Here is a 26,173-nt window from a genome sequence, read left to right on the forward strand (position 1 = left end):
TTTTTATTTTTTATAATTATTTATGAAGGTATTGAGTATGTATAGTGATATAATATTTAAAAAAATAATTACTAACAAAAATAATATGGTCTATGTATTTTTTTTATTCGTTTATACTTTTTTATCATACTAATATGTATAAATTAGTCATTGTACTGAAATCTAGGAGAGTCGCTGATCCTAACTACCATCCATGTATGATTCCCTACTAGATATGACATATCAAAAATAAAATAAAACAAATTTAAAAAAAAAAAAGTGGAAGCTTCTTTTGGATCATGTATAAAATGTGGATAAAAAACGTAAGTTTTAACTTTCAAGGGATATATTCTCCACATGCAAGATTAACCTTTTACTTTAAGCATATTCTAAAACCTTAGCTTCGTCATCCACCAACTACTATTTCATTATTTTTTATTTTCATATATTTATAGAATAGATTCTCTTCTAATTCTTTCTTTATTATTCAAGTGGTAGGTTACTTAGCTATACTGGTTTTGGGGGCTATCAGAAAAAATAACGGCCTATAATAAGCATATAGAATATCAACTATAAGGTGGAAATTTCGTTCCATAAATGGTTTCAATGCAAAGGATAAGATAGTGAATATCATATCAGTAAAATTAGAAGGTGTCGACTATGTTGCTTATGTTACGGTGCCAATAATAGTGAATTAGTCATGGAGTCTTAAAAAATATTGCTGAAATTAAATTAACATTTGTTCCTTTTTGATAACATTTTTTAATTTAAAAAACAAAAGAAAAAGTGTTTTAAATTATAAAAAATATAACTTTAATTTTAACAGCATTAATAATTACTATAATTACTATAACCATAGACACTCTTATTAAAAAATTATTTAATTTCCTAACTTATTTGTGGGCAATACATATATTAATTATAATCACAAATTATGCTATTTCAAATTAAATGACTTATATAATGATGATCTTATTTATTGTTACGAATACTAATTGAATAAGTCATTTTTACTTTTGATTTAGAATTAAATGAGAATAAAACCAGATATTATCTTTTGTTCCTTAGATAATTATTTTTTTGGATTTTAGATATATTATCTTTTGGACTTTAGATACTATTTTATTTGGATTTTAGGGTTTAATGAGTGCCATGCTAAAATATAAATAGACCTTCAGAGTTTCCGTCCCCAATATACCAAAACCGCCTTTGTCGCTCTTTCCCCATCAAAAGAGTTGCAATTCAGCCGCCTAGGAATACAGAAGGCTTTGGTTGAGGAAGATCGAAAGAACTACAAGATTCAAATTCTTCCATCAATTTATGACTTTTATGAATAAAGGTACACTTCCGCATTATGATATATTTTTGGTGATTCAATATGAATGATCTGGATTATTGAAATTAATTTATTCCAACAAATGATATCAGAGCCATCCATAATTTAATCATAAAAAATATTTCGTTTTTTTTTTTTTGCAGTTCAGCCACCTAGGAATACAGAAGGTTTTGGTTGAGGAAGATCGAAAGAACCACAAGATCCAAATTCTTCCATCAATTTCTAACTCTTATGAGTAAAAAAGTATGCTTCCGCATTATGTTATATTTTTGGTGACTCAATATGGATGATCTGGGTTATTGAAATTAATTTATTCCAACAAGTGGTATCAGAGCCATCCATAATTTAGTCATCAAAAATATTTCATTTTTTATTTTGGATCGATATATGCGTATATATGCGTCTACGTTCAATGTTGCCGTACAGTAGAATTGTAAATAATGTCTTTGTGATTCTTTATTATTGTCACGCATGTAATACATTTAACTTTAACATATATGTTTTGTGTGTGCGTCACATGTAATTGCTTCTGTTGTACAAACGTAGAGATTGATATTCTTTTGTTCTAATGTTGTGATTGCAATTCTTTATATATATATATTTTATATGAGTCCGATTTCGCATTTAGTTTACATAATAAACAAATATTTTATTCTAAAGTATTAATAGAACATTATTAAATTATAATTGTCTCATATTTAATTATGTGTATGTCTTTAATTTTGTATAAAATTAATGAATTATCCTCTTGGGATATAAGGATTATTATACCCACTCATTTTATAAAATTTTAGTTTTGGAATAAATTGATTAAACATTATGCTGCTAAAGTAGCCTCTTTTGTGAAAATTGATTTATTCAAAACATAAAAAATATGGCGATATATAATTCATGCGAATATTGGTCAGTTTAAAGGAAGGTCTATATTTGGCCGAATTATATACACATATTGATAGTAAATACATGTTTGGGTAATTAATTAAGAATAGAGTAATGCTTATTATTTATGCGAATAATAATCGGCCCAAAGGAAGTTTATTGTTTGGCCAAATAATAAGCATTGCACACTTTTGTTTATTTTCTATTAATTATGCGGTCAATAATCGACTCAAAGAAAGGTTATTGTTTGGCCAATTAATAGAAAATATATGCGGTAATAAATAGGTTGCAAAGTTTAAGTTTCCATGTGCACATTAAGTCGGTCCAAAGAAAGGCTTAATGTGTGACAGGAATTTTGACAATATTTGATTACTGCAATGAGAGTATCACTTACAGTTAATTTTTCTATCCAAAGATTGAAAATTAATGTTGTTCTAGATATCTCAATATGAATTTTTTTCCATTATTTAACTAATGTTTACTGCATGTTTTTTGTTCTAATCCAAAAACTATGGCTTTAGCTACCAATGTTTCTGCACAAATTAGCAGTATTCCTATGCTGAATGGTTCAAACTTTAAAGTTTGGAAGGATACCGTGGAGATTGTCCTCGGTTGTATGGATCTAGATATAGCTCTTCGAGAGGAGAAACCCACTTCCACTCTGGAAAACCTCAATGAGGTTAAAATAGAGAAGTGGGAGAGATCCAATCGAATGAGCATTATGATCATGAAACGCTCAATTCCTGAGGCGTTTCGGGGCTCAATTACTAAGGATAAAGAGACCAAACAGTTTCTAAAGGATGTTGAAAAATTCTTTACTAAGAATGAAAAGGCGGAGACAAGTAGTCTTTTGAGCAAACTTGTCTCCATGAGGTATAAAGGTAAAGGGAACATAAGGGAGTACATTATGGAAATGTCTCATCTTGCTTCAAAATTGAAAGCACTAAAGTTAGAGTTGTCTAAAGATTTACTCGTGCATTTCATTTTGATTTCCCTTCCTGCACACTTTGGGTAATTCAAAGTGAGTTATAACACTCTGAAGGACACTTGGTCCTTAAATGAGCTTATATCTCACTGTGTGCAAGAAGAAGAGAGACTATAGTAAGATAAGACTGAAATTACTCAAATGGCTTCATCTTCTCAGTATAAAAGAAAGCGTAATACCACTGCGGATGTGCTTTCTCAGCGGAAAAAGGTTAAGAAACAGGATCAAGTTTCAACCTATTTCTTCTGTAAGAAGGTGGGACACATGAAGAAGGATTGTATTAAATATGCCACCTGGCGTGTAAAGAAGGGTAAAATTCTTACTTTCGTTTGTTCTGAGGCTATGACGAACGGATTTCCGCTAGTAAAGAATTTTCACAAATAAAATCGCGTTGTAAGTATTGTTTCCAAACCAACAGAGAATCCTTTCGTACAAAAGTTTTGGTTGTCACTTAAGCAAACCCAATAAAATTTATAACCGAAGTATTTAAACCTCGGGTCGTCTTCTCAAGGAATTGCAGGGAAGTATGATTTATTATTGGTTATGGAAAAGGTATAGTTTTGAGTTTTTGAAATAAGGAACAAGTAAATTAAATGACAAGAAAAATAAATTAATAATTAAGAAAACTTTCGGCAAGGTATGAGAACTGGAAATCCCATTCTAGTTATCCTTATCAGGTGTGATGAGAATTGCTTATCGCTCCCACTTAGTTAACCCTTACTAAATAAAGAAAAATCAAGTGGACCAATCAATTTGATCCTCAAGTCCTAGTCAATTCCTGTGGAAAGACTAGCTTTAGAGCGATCCAAATCAATCAGCAATTCCCAATTTTCAATCAACTGCTGAGTTTGATAACTCAAGTGTTACCAATTACTTAACCAAAGCTAAAAGGGAAAAAAATCTACTCGAATGAAAATAATTTGGATTAATTAGAAGCATCAATAACATAAATTAAAGAAAGCAACCATAAATTTGAAATAGCTCAAATCATATTAAATAGAATATTCAAATCTAACATGGAAAGATTCATAAGCCAATTTGGCAAAATAAATAATTAACAAGTAAAAGCATTAGAGTATCTAAAAGTAGAAGAGAAACATAAATTAAAGTTGGGAACATTGAACTTGGATTGAAGTATTAACCATAAACTAAGAGAAATCCTAATTCTAAAACCTAAGAGAGAAGAGAGAGCTTCTCTCTCTCTCTCTCTAAAACTACATCTAAAACCTAAAAATTGTGAATTATGAATGTTGTATGAATGAATGGATTGATTCCCTCACTTTATAGCCTCTAATATGTGTTTTCTGGGCCAAAAACTGGGTCAAAAACAGCCCCAAAATTGCCCCCAGCGATTTCTGGTACGTACAGGTCGCTGCAAAGTCACGCGGAAGCGTCGTCCATGCGTTAGCGTGGATTGGGTTTTTGCCAGGTCACGCGTCCGCGTGATCCACGCGTTCGCGTCGCCTGGCTTTGGGGAAGCTATGGCAAATTATATATCATTGCGAAGCTTCGGATGTTAACTTTTTAACGCAACTAGAACCGCATTATTTGGATCTTTGTAGCTCAAGTTATGATCGATTTAGTACCAAGAGGTCAGGCTGGACAGCTTTTAGCGGTTCCTTCAGTTTCTTGTATTCCTTCCACTTTTGCATGCTTTCTTTCCATCCTCTAAGCCATTCCTACCCCATAATCCCTGAAATCACTTAATGCACATATCACGGCAGCGAATGGTAATAAGAGAGGATTAATATTAGCAAATATAAGGTCAAAGAAGCATGTTTTCAACTATATCACAGAATTAGGAAGGAAAACGTAAAACATGCGAATTGTATAAATAAGTGTGAGAATAATGGATAAAATCCACTAGATTAAGCGCAGGATAATCCCTAAAAATTGGATTTATCAACCTCCGCACACTTAAACATTAGCATGTTGTCATGCTAAGCTTAAGAATGCAACTTAAGAGGAATGATAGAATGTATGAAATGCAACCTATCTATATGAATGCAACTACATGCAAAATGTTTCTACCTACTTGGTGAAAAGTAAATAAATCTTTTAAGAACAAATATGAACTGAATTTCACTAATTCAAATCACAAAATAAAGTACAAGTGAACTTGCAGAAGAAAATAGCTCACGAAAACCGGGAACAAAGAATCGAGCATCGAACCCTCACCGGAAGTGTATACACTCTAATCACTCAAGTGTTTAAGGTTCGATTCTCTCAAATCTCTACTAATCTTGCTTTCTAAAGCTTGCTCTTCTTCTACCAATCAACAAAAATTTAATGCACAAATACACATATCAAGAGGTCTTTTAAGGGTTGTAGGGGTTAGGGTCAAGGTAGGATTGTATTTGGCCAAGTGGACTAAAATCTGAATCCTTAATTAACTAAAACTTTCCACTTAACTTTAGACAATCCATGTAATCATAATACCACATCTAACTATCCATTAACCATGTTTTCCACATATTCATGCATTCGAATTTGAGTACAACTCATATGCATCCATTAACCATGTTTTCCACATATTCATGCATTCTAATTTCAAGTACAGTACATATGCATTGCTTTCACCACTTACTTTGGGGCATTTTGTCCCCTTTTATTTTCTCTTTTTCTTTTATTTTTCTCTCTTATATATATATATTCTCTTTTTTTTCTCAATGCATATGATTAAATTATTGAATGCATGAACATGTCCTAAACATTTCTTTCACATTTTCATGAAGAAGTTTAACATACTTAATTTCCAAAACCAAACGTTTTCAAACCCACTTTTCCCACACTTAATTCATGAGTACTCTCACTAGTCTAAGCTGACCAAGGATTCAAATTAAGGACATTATTGTTTTTCGCTTAGAGTTAATGATGTGCTAAAGTAAAGAACAAAGGGGGTATAATAGGCTCAAAATTAGTTTGCAAGGGATAATGAAGGGTTAAGGCCATATGGGTATGTAAGCTCAGTGAAAAAAAAGGCCTCAATCATATAAGTGCATGCATACATCAAACCATGGAAATATAGAATCAAGCAAGACAAAGATCACAATTTTAGAGAGAACAACACACACCAAAAATAAAATATTGGTTGATAAAATGCAACCGATCAAGTAGGCTCAAAATCTTACTGGTTTTGTGTGTTCGAGCTCTAAACCATGTTCCAGTATAATATTCCTTCAAACAAGTTTAATAAAAATTTTAAATCAAATTAGTGAAATGTTATAAAAAGTTTTTTGAAAAAGAAAATATTACTTTAACCAAGTGGTGGTAAAATATGCACAAAAATCAAACAAACATGCAAATGCAACAACCCATTTAACAAAGAAAATTTAAACATTGGTGTTGAGAAGGAAATAACTAACCCATGGAGATCGGTATCGACCTCCCCACACTTAAAGATTGCACCGTTCTCGGTGCATGCAGAGATGTACAAGTGGACGGGCTGCTACAACTGATGCTTTTTTCTAGAGATTGTGCAGATGGACTTGTCTGTTGCCCCATATAGAATTTTTCTGTTTCCCTTCCTCAGTGGCCATCCTGAAAGAAGAGAAAAAAGAAGAAAAAGTAACCCAAAAATAAAGATAAGAAAATAAATAAAGTCTGGGTGGGTTAATGCCAAATAATAGAGGTCTCAATTACATGGTAGCTACAACATGCAAGTGAGAAAATAATAGAAGCACATGGCATACCAGTGATGCAAAATTTTCAACAAAAGGGGAGGAGTGTGGGTAATGAAGGACAGTATAAGTTCATATCAATGCAAGAGGAGTACATGTATCATAAAAGATTAGCATTGACTGAAATAAAATCACCTAATCAATGTAAAACAAGTCACTAAGCACCAAAATAATACCAGAAAAGACACAATAGTTGAATAAGAACATTTAACACCAATAGAAAATTAATAAATAAAAATATGCACAAAATTAAAATGCAATGAATAAAAGTATGTAAATACAATAGGAAAAATAGAATGAAAGAGATGAAGAAGAAGAAAGTAAGAAAGAAGAAAGAAAGAAGAAAGAATAAGAAGGTAAGAAAGAATAGAGAAGAAAGAAGGAAGAAGAAATAAATAAGGAGGGAAAGAAAAGACTTGGATTTGGGGAAGAAAAGATAAGATATCAGGCGCTGATCTGGATAAGCTGTGCGTCGCATGTGACGCGGACGCGTGGGTCACACGATCGCGTGGCCTGATTTGTGCTATTGGCGCCAGTGCAGCCTCGCGTACGTACAACTCTCTGTTTTATACGCATTTTGCAAAAGATCTGGGTGACGCGTTCGCGTGGATGACGCGGTTGCGTGAATGGCCATATTTTAAAAACGATGCGGACGCGTGGGGCACGCGTTCGCGTGATAGGGCTTGTGCTTTTAGCACGAGTCCAGCCCAGCTCCATCATAACTCTCTGCCATACACCTCTTTACGTCGATTTTGCAGAGCCACGCGTTCGCGTGGGAGGCTCTTTTTTAGAATGACGTGGACGCGTAGGGCACGCGTTCACATGGGCATGCTTGTGCCTAAGGCACGCCTCCAGCCACGCTCTCGCGTGACTCTCTGCTTCCTTTCTTCTCGTGTCCAAGGCACATATGACGCGGACGCGTCAGCGACGCTTACGCGTCGCGTGCATTTTTTTATGCAGTATGCAAATGCAAATGCAGGCTATATGCAGAGATTTTGAGAAGAGTCATTAACAAAAATAAAAATAGAATAAAGTAAAATAAAACTAAGACTTAAACGGAACGATCATACCATGGTTGGTTGTCTCCCACCTAGCACCTTTAGTTAAAGTCCTTAAGTTGGACATTCGGGGAGCTCCTTGTCATGGAGGCTTGTGCTTGAACTCATCTAGGAATCTCCACCAATGTTTGCAATTCTAATAGCCTCAGGGATCCCACACTAGTTGCATAAATCCTTCAAGCAAGTTATAGCAAGTGACAAGGCCCCAAGAGTGTTGATTGCTAGACTGGATTTCGGGGTCCCAAGCCTTGTTTTTGCACCCGTCTTCTTGTTGATCATTATGATTCCATCCGGGTGGTGAATAGTTAGAATTCTTACGGAGATATCCAAACAATTTCTTAGACCCATTCAGTTGAGCTTTACACCAACCTTTGCATTTAAACTTTGAGCGTGCAACTGTATTGAACCTTGCAGGGCAATTCCTATTACTAACCATCTCCCGCTTACTCTTAAAGCCACAAAGAGCTCTAAGTTGACCATCTGTCTCAAGTAAAGCATATTCAAGTGAGCTAATTAGGCTTAGAGATGAAAGATTTACCCACTTGAATGAAGGAATGGATGATGATGGCTTCGGGGAAGAGGTCTCCAACAACTTAGGCAAGGTGATTTCCAGCTCCATTACCCTGAGCTCTTCTTTGACAACTTTCACCTCTTTGCAAGCTTCTTCAATATCAACCTCTTCCTCTTGGTAGCTTTCTTTTAATTCAATCTCTTCTTCATTGTTCACCAAGGACATGGGAGGTTGTGCTTCTTCTTCTTTGATCTCCATGTCTAGTCCAATGGGAGAGGGTTCAATTGTAAATAAGAATTCCTCAATGATTGAATCCATCTCTTGATCATCCCCTTCAAAGTCTTCAACCATGATATGCTTTGGAGGTTGTACACCCTCCTCAACATCAATTTCAAACGTCTTGGAAGGAGGCTCTAGGACTTGACTTTCCCATGGAGGTTCAGCATTTCCTAAGTCTTCAACCGCTTCTTCCTCTTCAATAATCACGGCTTCCTCCAGTTGTTCTAGTACAAAATCAAACTCCTCCTTGATGTCTTCCAGAGAGGGTGGTGGTGCACCAGAGCTTGAGGGCTGAGTATTCGAGGAAGAGGATTGGTCCATGCGGGATATAAGAGCTTGAAGAGTAGAGGTGAGACTAGTGATAGAGGCAAGTGTGGTATGAAGCTCTGTTTGCCCTTGGTGAATAACACCAATGGTGTTGTCATCCAGTAGAGGTTGGGGTGGATATGGGTTAGGATCATATGGAGGTGAATGGTGTAAAGGGGTTTGTGAGTATGGTGGTTCAAAGGTGTGTTGGGGAGGTGGTTCATAAGCATATGATGGGGCTTGTTGGTAACTACAAGGGGTCCACCATATCTATCATCTTAGTATGCACCTCGGAATGACTCTTGACCATAGTAATTTGGTGGAGGTGGTTTGTCACGAAAGGGTCCACTATAACTATTGTCTTGGCATGCATTGTATGATGGTCGTTGCCCATGGTGTCTTGGAAGGTGTTGTTGCCGAAAGGGTTGATCAGATCCTTGTGGCTCCTTCCATCTTTGATTGTTTCGACCTTGATGCATGTTCCTGTTATAGCTTCCATTCCTTTCAACAACATTGGAACCAAACTCAAAGCAACGGGTGTGAGAACTCATAGTAACTAATAAAAATTAAAAACAAAAATAAAAACAAATAAACAAGCAAAATAAACTATTTACAATAACCAATAATAAGGCACACATTTGCAATTCTCCGGCAACGGTGCCATTTTGACGAACGAATTTCTGCTAGTAAAGAATTTTCACAAATAAAGTTGCGTTGTAAGTATAGCTTCCAAACCAACAGAGAATCTTTTCGTACAAAAGTTTTAGTTGTCACCTAAGCAAACCCAATAAAATTCATAACCGAAGTATTTAAACCTTGGGTCATCTTCTCAAGGAATTGCAGGGAAGTATGATTTATTATTGGTTATAGAAAAGGTATAGTTTTGGGTTTTTGAAATAAGGAACAAGTAAACTAAATGACAAGAAAAATAAATTAATAATTAAGAAAACTTTTGGCAAGGTATGAGAACTGGAAATCACATCCTAGTTATCCTTATCAGGTGTGATGAGAATTGTTTATCGCTCCCACTTAGTTAACCCTTACTAAATAAAGAAAAGTCAAGTGGACCAATCAATTTGATCCTCAAGACCTAGTCAACTCCTGTGGAAAGACTAGCTTTATAGTGATCCAAATCAATCAGCAATTCCCAATTTTCAATCAACTGCTGAGTCTGATAACTCAAGTGTTACCAATTACTTAACCATAGCCAAAAGGGAAGAAAATCTACTCGAATAAAAATAATTTGGATTAATTAGAAGCATCAATAACATAAATTAAAGAAAACAATCATAAATCTGAAATACCTCAAATCATATTAAATAGAATATTCAAATCTAACATGGAAAGATTCATAAGCCAATTTGGCAACATAAATAATTAACAAGTAAAAGCATTAGAGTATCTAAAAGTAGAAGAGAAACATAAATTAAAGTTGGGAACATTGAACCTGGATTGAAGAATTAACCATAAACTAAGAGAAATCCTAATTCTAAAACCTAAGAGAGAGGAGAGAGCCTCTCTCTCTCTCTCTAAAACTACATCTAAAACCTAAAAATTGTGAATTATGAATGTTGTATGAATTGTTGTATGAATGAATGGATTGATTTTCCCACTTTATAGCCTCTAATCTATGTTTTCTGGGCCAAAAACTGGGTCAAAAATCGCCCCCACCAATTTCTGGTACGTACAGGTCACTGCAAAGTCACGCGGAAGCGTCATCCACGCGTTAGCGTGGATTGGGTTTTTGCCAGGTCACGTGTTTGCGTGATCCACTCGTTTGCGTTGTCTGGCTTTGGGCAGCTATGATAAATTATATATTGTTGCGAAGCCCTAGATGTTAGCTTTCCAAATAAACTAGAACCGCGTCATTTGGACCTCTGTAGCTCAATTATGATCGATTTAGTACCAAGATGTCAGGCTGGACAGCTTTTAGCAGTTCCTTCAGTTTCTTGTATTCCTTCTACTTTTGCCTGCTTCCTTTCCATCCTCTAAGCCATTCCTACCCTATAATCCTTAAAATCACTTAACGCACATATCACGGCATCAAATGGTAATAAGAGAGGATTAATATTAGCAAATATAAGGTCAAAGAAGCATGTTTTCAACCATATCACAGAATTAGGAAGGAAAACGTAAAACATGCGAATTGTATGAATAAGTGTGAGAATAATGGATAAAATCCACTAGATTAAGCGTAGGATAAACCCTAAAAATGGGGTTTATCAGGCTAGTTTTGCACCTGTTGATACTTGGTGGGTAGATTCTGCTACTACTACTCATGTAAGTATTACTATGTAGGGTTGCCTGTAGAGCCGATCGCCAAGTGATGATGAAAGATACATCTATGTGGCAGACGGTAATATAGTTGCAGTCGAAACTATAGTAACCTTTGAATTATATTCCACGAGTGGATTTTACTTGGATTTATTAGGGACATTTTATGTACCATCATTTAGACGAAATTTGATTTTTGTTTCTCGTTTGGACAAATCAGGTTATTTTTGTTCGTTGAGAGACAATAAAGTCAGTCTCTTCTATAATTCGAATAATATTTGCCCTGGTCATTTGGTGGATAATCTATATAGGCTTGAATTAAATTCCTATAATAATGAAATACTGCAAATAGGTACAAAACAAAAACTAAATGAGAATTCGGCATCATCATGGCACAAACGCCTAGGTCACATCTTTCAACAGAGAATTTAGAGGCTCGTGTCGGATGGAATTCTTGGACCCCTAAATTTGGCGGACTTTGAAGTCTGCATTGAGTGCATAAAGGGAAAAAGGACAAACGAAAGGAAATTAGGTGCCGAGAGAGTTAAAGATGTCTTAGAACTGATACATACCGATATATGTGGCCCATTCCCTACTGTCTCTTGGAATGGACAACGGTACTTTATTACGTTCATAAATGATTACTCTCGTTACGGGTATCTATATTTAATTCATGAAAAGTCCCAAGCCTTAGATGTTTTCAAGTCTTTCAAAGTTGAAGTTGAACTTCAACTTGGAAAGAAAATTAAAGCTGTCAAATCTGATCGTGGTGGTGAATACTACGGAAGATATAATGGTTCAGGTGAGCAACGTCCCGGGCCTTTTGCTCTTTTCCTAGAGGAGTGTGATATTGTTCTGCAATACACCATGCCAGGCAAACCTAGTATGAATGGTGTTGCAGAGCGAAGGAACTGAACTCTTAAGAACATGGTGTGAAGCCTTAAAGACCGCAGTATACATCCTTAATAGGGTGTCAAGCAAAGCAGTTAACAAAACCCCATATGAAATTTGGACTGGGAAAAGGCCCAGTATAAAGTATTTGCTTATTTGGGGATGTCCAGCTGAGGCGCGACCTTATAGGCCACATGAAAGAAAACTGGACTCAAGGACAATTAGTTGCTACTTTGTTGGTTACGCTGAGCGTTCACGGGGGTACAAGTTTTACAATCCTGCATCAAGGTCTAATTTTGAAACGAAAAATGCGAGATTTCTTGAGGATGTTGAGTTTGGGGGGAAGAAAATATTAGAAATGTTGCTTTTTATGAGGATTCTGTAATTGACAATAATCATTTATAGTACAAGAGCACAATGAGAATGCTGTTGCAGATCCAGTTACAGTACAAGAGAACAATGAGAATATTGTTGTTGCTCAAGATACTGTTACAGTACCGGAAAATAGTGAGAATCCTCCTCAACCCCAATCCATGTAGTAAGCTCAACAACATAAAAAAGTACCATTATACCGCAAGTTCAGTGGGAGTAAATACTTTTTTTTGGTCTTATATGTTACGACATTCTTCTTGCCATTAGCGATATAGACTTGTTGCATGAAACTAAGAAATTTCTATCGAACAAATTCGAATTGAAAGATCTTGGTGATGCCTCTTTTGTATTAGAAATCGAGATACTAAGAGATCGCTCTCAAGGTATTCTTGGATTATCACAAAAGAACTATATCGACAAGATCTTAAGTAGATATAGCATGGAAAGTTGTAGACCAATGGACACACCCGTAACTAAAGGAGACAAGTTCAGTCTCAAAACAATGCCCTAAAAATAATCTTGAGAGGACATCAATGCATGATAAACCTTATGCATCAGCATTAGGGAGCTTAATGTATGCTCAAGTCTACATACATCCCGATATATCATTTATAGTGGGAGTATTGGGTAAATACTTGAGCAGTCCAGGCATGAATCATTGGATAGCTGTTAAACGCATAATGCGTTATCTAAAGAGAACAAAGGATTACATGCTTACTTATCGGAGATCAGAAAATTTGGAGATCATTGGGTACTTTGATTCCGATTTCATGGCATATGGTTGCGAAACTTTGTCACTGAGCTTCGTATAGTAGATGACATTGAAAGGTCATTAAAGATATTTTGTGACAATAAGTCAACAATACTATACTCCAACAATGATAAGAGCTTGACAAAATCGAAGCATTCAGACATCAAGTTCTTAGTTATCAAGGAGAAAATTCAAGAAAAACAGATTTTCATAGAACATATAGGAACAGAATATATGCTAGCAGACCCATTAACCAAGAAATTGATCCCTAAAGTATTTTCATGAGCACACTGCTGGATGTGTGTCAATATTAGTGATGCCTTGGTTTAGTGGGAGTTTATTTTATGCTATATGTCCTATGACAGATATTGAGTTATTTTTCTACAGAATTAAGTTGATGGTTTATTTCATGTTATGTGAAATGTTCATTTTGCAATATTTGTATTGTGTTTGATCTCAATAAAGTTTTAAAGTTGGACCAGCTGGAAATAGACATGCATGAAATCTCTTGGCATGTAATTTCCATATTACTCATCCAAATTTGATCCATGTCGTTAAGTATATTAGGATGGTGATTGGCGTGGTTTAGTCACAGCATTTAATGTGATAAAAGCTACGGTAGTTCCATATCTAATGTATGAGACGGACCAGATTGTTAAAGTAATAAGAGAAATAGCATTCAGATGCGCACATAAAGTTTATAAGATGTGATTATGTCAAGAAAGAATATATGTATAACCCAAGTGGGAGATTGTTAGGAAATTATTTAATTTCCTAACTTATTTGTGGGCAATACATATATTAATTATAATCACAAATTATGCTATTTCAAATTAAATGACTTATATAATGATGATCTCATTTATTGTTATGAATGCTAATTGAATAAGTCATTATTACTTTTGATTTGGAATTAAATGAGAATAAAACCGGATATTATCTTTTGTTCCTTAGATAATTATCTTTTTGGATTTTAGATATATTATCTTTTAGGTTTTAGATACTATTTTATTTGGGCTTTAGGGTTTAATGGGTGACATGCTCAAATATAAATAGACCTTCAAGGTTTCGGTCCCTAATATACCAAAGCCGCCTTTGTCGCTCTTTCCCCATCAAAAGAGTTGCAATTCAGCTGCCTAGGAATATAGAAGGCTTTGGTTGAGGAAGATCGAAAGAACCACAAGATTCAAATTCTTCCATCAATTTATGACTCTTATAAATAAAGGTACGCTTCTGCATTATGATATATTTTTGGTGATTCAATATGGATGATCTGAATTATTGAAATTAATTTATTCCAACAACTCTAACGTCACCTATATGCATAGTGGCTAAAAAATTTTGAACATTAGTTGCATGTAGTAATTAACTTATCAATTCCATTACATCATCAACAAAGATTTTACTAATTTATGCACATTTTTGTTTATGACCGTATTTAATAGAAATGTCTTTGTGGATATATCTAATAAAAATATTTTTTTTATGATAGTGTCTAATAAAAATATCTTTGTAGATATATCTTTTTAGTATATTTTTTTTATAAATATGTAAATATTAATTATTGTTGACAATAAATTAATAAATAATATATTAGTATCTTATAATTTTTTTTTAACTTATAAGTTCAATGTATGCATATCATGAAACTATTTTATGAATCTGTTATTTAACGATATATACCTTGTACAATTATGTTTATTAAAAATAACAGTTTATGTAACAATAATTTGATGAAGTAAGTTAAGTTGGAAATTAGGAGTTAATTAACTTAGTGTACATCAAATGGCGCAGTTAAATATTTATGATGTGCATCTTTTTTATATAAATAGTAAGCTTTCTTTTATATGTATTATAGTACATATGCGATAAATATTTAACTGTATTTGTTACTGTTGGTATTAAAATGGATTTTTCAACTGGCATGAATTTCGACGGCAAACTAGGTCGACCGCAAAAAATACGAAAAAAAAAAATCGAAGTAAAAAATGTATAATACAAAAAAAAAAAAAAACAGATTAACTAGCGGTTATTTTTTTTTTTTTGAATATCAATATTTTTACTTGACTTTTAAGCTAAGAATGGTAAACATGATGGAATTTAGAGAATAAGCTGGAGGAAGAATGTGGGAGAGAGGAAGAATAACTCCCAAAGTCTTTCTCTATAAATTAGAAGGTTGAACTCAACATAAGCATGTATTCCAATCCACACTATAAAAAAAAAGTTGAGTACTGGTAGATTTACTCACAGTTTTACCAAAAAAAAATCTGTCAAGTAATATATTTATCATTTCGACTGTATAAACTTTGCTAATAATTGTTTATCGGTAGATTTTTTCATCCACCGCTAATTACCGTGAAAAAAATTTTATTGATAATTTTTACCATCAGATTTTCTCTCCAGTAAATCCGACGATAGTATATTATTAATTAATAATTAAATTAATAACTAACGGCAAGAAGGTCCTTTCATGAAGGAAGAAATGAAAAATTCCACTCATTTTTTGAAAGAGCTAAATACTAAATCAATATTAAAAAAAATTTTGGCGTTGACAAAAATAGTACCTAATAGATATTATTAATAAAATGGTCTTTGAAAAAAACTAAAATTTGACAAGCGTATCCCTGAACTCACAAGAACACATAACCAGTGAGAATGATACTGAGGTGGCCACTGTGTTTTGATTATATGACAACCTTGTTAATGTATATCTTAGGTGAAATTTTTAATTAATTAACTCAACATGAAAAATTTCCAAATCATTCTAGGTTTGCCCTGAATCCTAAAATGGGACTTTCCACCATGAGTTGCTCCAAATTTGTAGATTGGAAGATGTATACGGCTATAGCTCATGGTAAATCTGTTATTGGGAGAAAGAACCCATCAATACAATAAATAGTCAAAAATTCAATTGACAGAAATTACATATTAATATACAATTCAAGAAGATTACTATATAATAAAGCTTACCTAGAAGAGAAGGCAAATAGATTCATATACAATAACAAAAAAACTTAATAAACTCACCTGTGCAACCTAACTCAGCTTGGACAATGGAAGAGAAGCAAGAGGCAGAGTTAGACAAGGCCAGAAGAAAAGCACCAGAAACAGAGTAGACACGGCACACAGAAGTAGAGGTGGAGGCAGCGAAGACGAGCCATGGTGGTGCCAAGACGACAACTTCAATACAGATAGAGGAGGCAGGGTAGCAACTGACGCCAAGCAGCGAGCAGTTGTAAGCAATGACTGGCAGTGGGGAGACGAGGCACAACTGTCAGCGAGAAGCGTGAAGACGAGGCCGATGAGTGAGACAACGCTGTTGTGTGTGTATGTTCTTATGCTTGACCACAAGGAGAGAACAGAGAAGTGAGCCATCACGAAGCACAGACCGGTGAGATGACGCTGAAGAGACAGTAGTGAAGGTGCAAGGACGATAGAGAGTGGGTTCAAGCGGCGAGGCAACAGCAGTGACGGCACAGGGACGACATGGCGCAAATGAAGGCGATAGACGAAATAGGAGCTAGTGAATGCAGATGACCCATTGATGACACGGCAACCGTGCAGTGTCGGCTACAACAGCTCTGTGAGAGTGAGAAAGTTGAGGCGCCATGTTGAGCTCCATTTCCGTTTTGGCCTGTTTCGGAGTAAGAAAGTCCTATTTTAGGGTTCAAGGCAAACAAAATGATTTGGAGATTTTTCAGGTTGGATTTGGTTAACTAATTAAAATTTTCACCTAAGTATATACATTAACAAGGTTTCCATATCATCAAAATACAGTGGCCACCTCCGCATCGTTCTCATCAAAGATCTGCTCTAGCAAACTCAGATACATGCTTGCTAAGTCTTAATTTCTTTCAGGGACTATTTTGTCAATAACTTCTATTGGATACCATTTTGTTAGTGCCAGAATCTTTTGAGTACCGATTTGAATTTACCTCTTCTCAAAACGACATCATCATTATGCTTGGAGAACCATAAACATCCACTCACAACGTCACCTCCTCAACACGAGATCAGCAAAAGCCTCCAATAGCAGGAGACAGTCTCACATAATATGGAAATGCAAGAGCTTAAGAAACACGCTCCCACATTTAGGGGCAATATTCTATACAAGGTTCCAACCTACACCAACAACCCGACCCAACGGAACCTTTAAAATACTACAAAAAAGTCGTCAGATACCATCGGAATTAGCGACAGATAAATTCGACAGTATAAATCTCGCTGGTAATTGTTTACTGACAGATTTAGCAGCGGATATAAAATTTTAATTGCAAAATTTTGGAGCTTGTTATCATCGGATTTTTCCGATGGTAAATTCGACGGTAAACTTAAATTTTAAATTTTTTTAAAAATTTGTTTAAAAATTAATATATAATTTTAAATATTTAAATTCAATAATTTCTAAACAAATAAATCAGAAAATACAATACTAATTTACTCAGAAAATAATTAACTCAGATAATAATAAACTTAGAAAATTAACAACAATAAACAATAAGTCAATAATTAACTCAAAAAATAAATAAATTACGATTAACTCAGATAATTAACAACAATAATTAACTAATTAACTCAGTTAATAATAAACTTACAAAATTAACAATAATAAACAATAAGCCAATAATTAACTTAGAAAATAAATAAGTTATGATTAACTCAGACAATTAATAACAATCAACTAATTAACTCAGATAATAATAAACTTAGAAAATTAACAACAATAAACAATAAGTCAATAATTAACTCAGAAAATAAATAAGTTAAGTTAACTTAAACAATTAAGAACAATCAAATAATTAACTCAGGAATCAATTAACTCAGATAATAATAAACTTAAAAAATTAACAACAAAACAATAAATCAATAATTAAGTCAATAAACAAACAAGTTAAGATTAACTCAAACAATTAATAACAATTAATTAACTAACTCAGGAAACAATTAACTCAGACAATAATAAACTTAGAAAATTAACAACAATAAACAATAAGTCAATAATTAACTCAAAAAATAAACAAGTTAAAATTAACTCAGACAATTAACAATAATCAACTAATTAACTCAGAAAAAATTAACTTAAAAAACACCAGTATAGAAATTAGAACAATGCAGTTGGAAATCTTACATTTGCAGAACAATAAACAAATTCAAAATATAAACAGATATCAGCATAATAAACACAAAATCATCAAAACGAAATTCAAATTCAGAATCATAAACAAAATTTCAAACATATAATCATCAAAACAGAATTGAAAAAATCCTAAATCAAAATAGAATTAAAAAATCCTAAAAATATAAACTAATACATGAACTAAATCTGAAAAATACTTAAATCTCTAATATAAACATCCTAATTGTAAATTTTCTAATACATAGTAAATTAAAATTAGATAGATTAGGCTTTAGGGTTTAACTACCCAAAACTAATTGGTGAGTTACTTGGAGACACTGGTGGCGTAGAGGACTTTTCTGGCGTGATGGCAGCATAGACGGTGAAGTGGCAGCGGCGGTGACCAACCGACAAGGCTGCATTAGGATTTTTTAAAATAAATTAAAAAAATAGTAGGAAGAAGGAGGAGGACAACATACCTGGAAGGAGGAAGGAGGCAGCTCCGCGTGTAAAATCCAGTTAAATATTAAATAATTAAATTAATAATAATGAATTAATTATAAGCAAAGAGGATTAAGAAATTAATAATTATAATTGGGAGAAGTAAAAATAATTATTAGGATACGAATTAAAACACTTATCGTAAAGGTTTTGGCCCAAAGTTAGGTGAAACGCGCCAAAAATGAAACTTGGGCCCAAAGCCCACTCACTAACACTCTCATCATGCCACACTTCAGCTCATTCTCCCCTCTCATACACTCAAACACACAATTCAGCCCTGAGTGAGAAGAGATGAGAAGTGAAACCTTGGGACTATTCATCTTCTTCTTCTTTTGCTCATAAATTGAAATCCAGAGCTCCGATCGCTGTACTGTTTGTGGCTACGCATTCGTCTCGGAGTCCCCTTCAATTCCATCTAATCATACAATTTTACATAATTTAATCTGAAGTTCTATTTAAATTCATGGATAACGAAGAGATTAAGCTTCCTTACCTTGTACCACTCAATCTTAGGTCAAACCTACTTGAAGTTGTGCTTGAGCTTCCCCTAAAATAATAAAATTATAATATCTTAACACGTATGTTTCCAAGGATTCAAGGATCGCTTGATTGTGCCAAAACAAGCTCAGGCTCACCTCGAAAGGTACAAGATTCATGCATGGATACATGTGAGTAAAGAATAGGATTTGAAAGATGATTAAATCACTTTCCAAAAGGAATTTGAGACAAAACCTTCAATGCGAGTTACAAAAGAAAGGATAGATCGAGTTACAAAAACTCGTTTGATTTGATATACCTTGTTCTCTCTCTATCAAGGGTTCTTGACTTAGATTCCTTTCTTGAGATGCACCATAATTCTCTTTCTGGTGTGTTTCGTTGTTTTTTTATGACTTCACTTAATCGTAATCCAAGATTTTTCTTGACTCCTTGCTAATACTGTTCATGCTGTTCGTTCTTCTTTTGAGCGTAGTATCCTTTAGAAATAACCTTGAGATTGTTGAAAAAAGAAAGGCTAAGAGAAAACCTGAGATCATTGAGCGTTGGTTAGTGAAGGACTTAGCTACGTTACCCTGTTTTGGATTAGCATAACTCTAGGCTTGAATCTAAATTGTCTAAAGTTTAGGATTGCCAAATGGGTTTGTGTGATTTTACAACGTTTCTATTTGGAACTTTTACCCTGATGGGAACCTTCTAGTTCTTATCCGTTTTGGAAATTCTTTGTTTTTCAGATATTGGACGTGATGCACCTCGTCGAGCATGCTGGATCTCTCTTTGGGAAGCAAAGATTTCTTTTGGGAGTTATATTTTGTACCTAGTTTATGCATGTTCTCCACTTTTGTATATTAACTTGTATATCCCTCTTAGATATTGATTTTGGAGAAAAAGAATTTATGTTTATTTTGTATACTTTTGAGCTATATATATTTTCTAGCCGGCATTTGCTTCGCAGGTCGAGACTAGTACTTGTTATGCATTCCTTTTGTCATCTTATGTATATATTTCTATCTCTTTTATTCTTGTAATCTACCTTTGATCATTTTCCAAAAATGATGCGATCTTTTGCTTATCTTTTTTTTACGATTTAAGCGTAAAGTTCATTATGGTAGGATGTTACATTATGGGATCAGACCAGTTCGTTTCTGTAGATCTTGAGGGACAGACTGACTATACTTTAGAGCATACTCTGAATTGTGTGTGTATGCTATTTATGATATTTGCTTGGTAAATGTAGCATACTTTTAGGACTTGGAAGCACTAGACTTCAAATATTAAGATTGTACCTTGATATCAATTGTTTGGTGTAAACAGGACCAGAATGGCGTCTCATGGATGTGGACATGGACGTGGTCGAGAAAAAGGTCGGAGAGGTAATGCGGAACCAGAACCGACTGGTAATAACCTGGTAAACTTTACGGCCGCGTTAGAGAATATGGCTGCTGTTGTGCAGGCCACAATTGAGATGCTGGGGTAACAAGCCAGAAATGGGAATGGCAATGGGGCTAATGGACCCAATGAAGGGCCAATAACTTTGGTCGCTTTTCTGAAGGTGAACCCACCTATCTTCAAGGGTAATAGAAACCCTACGGAGGTGGACAACTGGTTTCAGGCTATGGAGAGAGCTTTATAAGATTAACACATGCCTAAGGACCAGTATGTGGAGTTTGCCACATACCAATTAGTGGGAGAAGCTTAGTTCTAGTAGTAGGGAGCTCGTCATTTGCTGCAGCAAGGTGATGTTCTAATAACTTGGGACGCCTTCCGAGTTGAATTCTACAAGAAACATTTTTCAAACTCGGTTAGAGCGGCGAAGGACTTAGATCTGTTACAGCTGAAGCACGGGTCAATGATTGTGGCAGAGTACACTTGCAATTTTGAGGAGCTCTGTCGATTTTCTAAGGTCTGTCAAGGTGCTCCAGGGATTATGAGGAATGAAAATGTATCAAGTATGAGGATAAACTTTAGAGTGACATTTTGAGTGATGTAGGGCCTATAGAGGTCTGAGTTTTTTCCGAGCTAGTAAATAAGAGTAGAGTTATGGGAGAATGCTCAAGAAAGACTGCCATGGCAAAGGATGACCATACGAAGTTCTATAAGAAGGACCAAGGCAAGAGTTATGCACCAAGGGATCAGAACTTAAAGAGAGGTGGCTATTGAAGGAATGACAACTACAATTGTCGATTTCAAGGCAGAGGAAGCCATGGGAGAGCTCAGCCAGATCAGTTGAGGTGTAATAGATGCGGGACTTATCACCCAAACAAGCCGTGCAAGGTTAGATCATACTTGTGTTACAACTATGGACAACAAGGAGATTTCTCTAAGTCTTGCTCGCGCAGAAGGGCTCAGGATGCTGGTAGGGTTCAGCAATGGAGCCGAGTTTTCACTACGACTATTGATGGTGCTGGTAGGTCTGACACTCTGATCAGAGGCAACTGCGAAATTGGTAACAAAATATTAATTACTTTGTATGATACTAGAGCATCACATTCGTTTATAGCATTTGACAAAGTTGAGAAATTAGGATTGAAATTGTCTGCATTAGCCTAGGATTTACATGTGCATACTCCTGCCTCTGAGGCTGTGATAACTAAGATAGGTTGTCAACAAGTACCTTGTTGGATAGAGAACATACAATTTATTCATGACTTGATATTTTTACCGTTGACTAGAATTGATTTAATTTTTGGTTTGGATTGGCTGTCGAAGTATCATGTATTGTTTGACTGTTTGCATTCGGTGCAGTTTATGTCCGAAGGGTTAGAAGGACCGGTTGTAGCCCGGGGTTATTATCTGAATTCAATGATGGTGAACTATAGCGACAGTGAGTGTCAGGGATATATGTTGTTAGCTGCAAGTTCGTCAGGAGATGAACAGGATTTGAGTCAGATTCCAGTAGTGAGTGAATTTTTCGAGGTATTTTCCAAGGATATACTTGAATTCCCCCCTCGAGAAATCGAATTTGCAATAGAACTGATACCGGGAGCAGGACTGATCTTGATTGCGCCGTATAGGATGTCGTCATTGGAGTTGGCAGAACTTAAGGTTCAACTGGAGGAGCTGATGGATAAACGTTTTATCCAACCAAGTGTTTCCCTTTAGGGAGCACCAGTTTTGTTGGTGAACAAGAAAGATGATGGCATGCGACTGTGTGTGGACTACAGGTAGTTGAATAAGGTGACGGTGAAGAACAAGTATTCTCTGCTGAGAATTGACGACCTGATGGATCAATTGCAAGGATCTGAAGTTTTCTCTAAGATCGACTTGAGGTCCGGTTATCACCAGATAAGGGTGAGAGAGGAAAATATCCATAAGACTACTTTCAGAACTCGTTATGGTCCTTACAAGTATCTAGTAATGCTTTTGGATTAACAAATGCCCATACTGTGTTCATGGATTACATGAATAGAGTGTTCCGTTCTTTCTTAGATAAGTTCGTTGTGGTGTTCATTGATGATATTCGGGTATACTCTAAGACTGGAAGGAGCGCGCAAAGCACTTATGAATAGTGTTGCAAATTCTAAAGGAGAGGAAGATTTATGAAAATCTTTCCAAATGTGACTTTTGGAAGGAAGACGTGAAATTCTTGGGGGCATGTGGTGAGCTGAAAGGGAATAGCTTAAATCCTGCTAAGGATGAGACACTGACAGAATGGGGACGGCCTACGTCTGTGATGGAAGTGATAAGTTTCTTAAGGTTAGCTGATTTTTATCGGAGGTTCATTAAGGATTCTTGCAAACTGCATTGCCCGGACTAAATTAACTCGTAAGGATGCACCGTTTATATGGACGTCAGACTGTAAGGAAAGTTTTCAAACTCTGAAGGAGAGGTTAACTACAGCGTTAGTTCTTGTGTTGCCTGAACCTCATAACCGTTTGAGATTTATTGTGACGCTTCATTGAAGGGTCTAGGGTGTGTACTGATGCAATACTAGAATGTTGTGGCTTATGCGTTGCAACAGTTAAGGTCACACGAAGTAAATTATCTGACTCATGACTTGAAACTTGCTGCGGTTGTGTTTGCATTGAAGGTGTGGAGACATTATCTTTATGGAGTTAAATCCTGAGTTTTCTCTAATCATAAGATCCTGAAGTACCTTTTTGATCAGAAAGAGCTTAATATGCGTCAAAGGAGGTGGATGGAGCTGCTGAAAGACTACGACTTTGAAATGAGTTATCACCCGGAAAAAGTGACAGAGAAAAATTGTCGGTAAAGAATTTCTCAATAAAATCGCGTTGCAAGTATAGATCTAAACTGACAATTAAACCTCAATCAACGTTTAATTAGGTTGTCACAAGTACAAATCCCAATAAAAATAAACCAGTGTATTCAAACCTCGGGTCGTCTCTCAAGAAATTGTAGGGAAGTGTGTTTATTATTGGTTATGATGTACTTCTTTTTGGGGTTTTGAAATAAGGAACAAGAAATGTAAATATTAAGAAAGTAAAGAAAACTCAAATGGTAAAAAGGTCTTAGAAAGGGTTAATGGTTAAGGATCTCTATCCTTGTCACTAACCACAATATGATAGTTATAGGGATCAATCTCATTTAGTCATCCTCTAACAATTGAAGAAAAGTCAAATGAGTTTCATCAATCATAATTCATAAGTTCTAGCCACTCACTAATTGAATTAGTGTAAGCTAGTCTCAATGGACATCAATCATCAATCACTTGGACATTAGCAACTCAAGGTCACCCAAGTTACCAACCCAAGCCAAGAATAGAAAAATCTACTCTATAGCTAAAAGAAACATTTCATCAAACACATAGCATGCAATAAAAGTAAACATCACAAAATGCAAGAATTAGTAAAGGCTATGACTAACATAAACAAGAAATCAATAATAGTAACTAAGACAAATATCAAGAGACATGAAAACATAAAATTGCATTAAAAGAAAATTGAGAGTAACAAAAGGACTCATAAACTAAAATTGAAAAATAGAGAAATTAACAAGAGGAGTTGGTGAACCAAAGTGCTAGGACAAATAAAAGTAAGAGAAAACTAAATTAAGATAAAACTGAAACCTAAACCTAAGGAGAAATTGAAAGAATAAACCCTAAAACCTAGAGAGAGGAGAGAGCCTCTCTCTAGAATTCTACATCTAAAACCTAAGGTGTGTAAAAGTGAATGAATGATTCGAATGATGCCTTCAACTCTACTCTGTAGCCTCTTGTCTTCATTTTTAGACTTGAAACTGGGTCAAAAGTAGCCCAGAAATCGCTCCCAGTGAATTCCCTTTACTGAGGCACATGACACTCGCCACACGTACGGTTCAGCCACGCGCACGCGTCATTTGGACTATGGCTTGGTCACACACTACAACATTTTGGGTCTATGGCCACGGTTTTTTTGGTCATGGTTTTTTAGAAAAGGGTGGCCTAAAAGGGTCAATGGTCACAGTTTTGAGAGGTGACCTAAAGGGGTCTATGGTCACGATTTTTCAAAAAAGGGCAACCTAAAAATGTCTATGGTCACGGTTTTGGGGGGTGGCCTAAAGGGGTCTATGGTCATGGTTTTGGAGAGTAATCTAAAAGGGTCTATGGTCATGGTTTTGGGGGTGACGTAAAGGGGTCTATGGTCACGGTTTTTTACAGTGACCAAAAAGGGGCTATGGTCACGGTTTTTCAAAAAAGGGTGACCAAAAAGGGTCTATGATCACGGTTTTGGGGGGTGATCTAAAAGGGTCTATGGTCATGGTTTTGGGAGTGACCTAAAGGGGTCTATGGTCACAATTTTTTACAGTGACAAAAAAGGGGCTATGGTCACGGTTTTTCAAAAAAAAGGTGACTTAAAAGGGTCTATGGTCACGGTTTTGGGGGGTGACCTAAAGGGGGTCTATGGTCACGGTTTTGGGGGTGGCCTAAAAGAGTCTATGGTCACAGTTTTGGGGGTGACCTAAAGGTGTCTATGGTCACGATTTTTTACAGTGACCAAAAAGGGTCTATGGTCACAGTTTTTCGGAAGGGTGACCTAAAAGGGTCTATGGTCACGGTTTTGGTGGTAACCTGAAGGGGTCTATAGTCACGGTTTTGGGGGTGACCTAAAGGGGTCTATGGTCACAGTTTTAATCATTTGAGTTTAAATTAATTAAGATTTTTATGTATTTTTTATAATTTTAAATATTTTATCTTTTTAAAATTTAAAAATTTTAATAATTAAAAATTAATAATAATTTTATATGATTTATTTTAAATATTAAAATCTTAAATTTAATTTTATAAATAAAAAATTAAGTTGAATACTATTAATTTTAAATTAGAAAAGATTTAAAACTTAATAATATAAAAAATAAGTCAATTAATATTTATGTACAACTTTTATTTTAATTGGTTATTTTATATCAATTAAAATTAAAGTTATAATGAAAAAATAATGAAAGATCATATAATTTAATTTAGGTAATTGATATTTCGAGTTTAACCGTATTTTATAAAATATGATTAGTATGTTTACTTTATATTTTAAATTAGAAATAATTATTTGAACTCAATGATATCTTGATAAATGAAATTTTATGTGTTCCGAAAATAATCTTCACAGTATTATATTTAAATTCTAAATTATTATTTTATCTCAAATATTTTATAAAATTATTATATTACTCGTGTATATTTTATCCTAGTCCTAAAAATTTCTAATAAAAACCCTAATATCCCAAATTTCCCAATTTACTACCCTAAATCCCTAAACACACGCACACAACACTCAGTAAGTGAGGGAGAAAAGGGAAACAGAGAAGGGAGAAGAGGGAGCTC

General features: G+C 34.9%; 1 protein-coding gene across 1 annotated transcript; it reads left to right on the forward strand.

Annotated features, from left to right (window-relative positions):
* LOC110271981 lies at positions 21,713–23,170 on the forward strand. The gene is made up of 5 exons (XM_021123727.1): positions 21,713–21,820; positions 22,159–22,458; positions 22,516–22,577; positions 22,823–22,877; positions 22,985–23,170. Exons 1-5 carry the CDS (start codon positions 21,713–21,715, stop codon positions 23,168–23,170), a joined length of 711 nt encoding a protein of 236 aa, XP_020979386.1.

Source organism: Arachis ipaensis, chromosome B05 (genome assembly GCF_000816755.2).
Source record: "Arachis ipaensis cultivar K30076 chromosome B05, Araip1.1, whole genome shotgun sequence".
Lineage (NCBI taxonomy): Eukaryota > Viridiplantae > Streptophyta > Magnoliopsida > Fabales > Fabaceae > Arachis > Arachis ipaensis.

What these genes read in the sequence shown, in the direction of transcription:
- LOC110271981 (XM_021123727.1), top strand. Translation starts at nt 21,713, where the DNA reads ATGGACAACAAGGAGATTTCTCTAAGTCTTGCTCGCGCAGAAGGGCTC. An exon ending in TACGACTATTGATGGTGCTG is followed by an intron (nt 21,821 to 22,158) that starts GTAGGTCTGACA and finishes CATTCGGTGCAG; the next exon opens with TTTATGTCCGAAGGGTTAGA. An exon ending in TGGAGTTGGCAGAACTTAAG is followed by an intron (nt 22,459 to 22,515) that starts GTTCAACTGGAG and finishes GTTTCCCTTTAG; the next exon opens with GGAGCACCAGTTTTGTTGGT.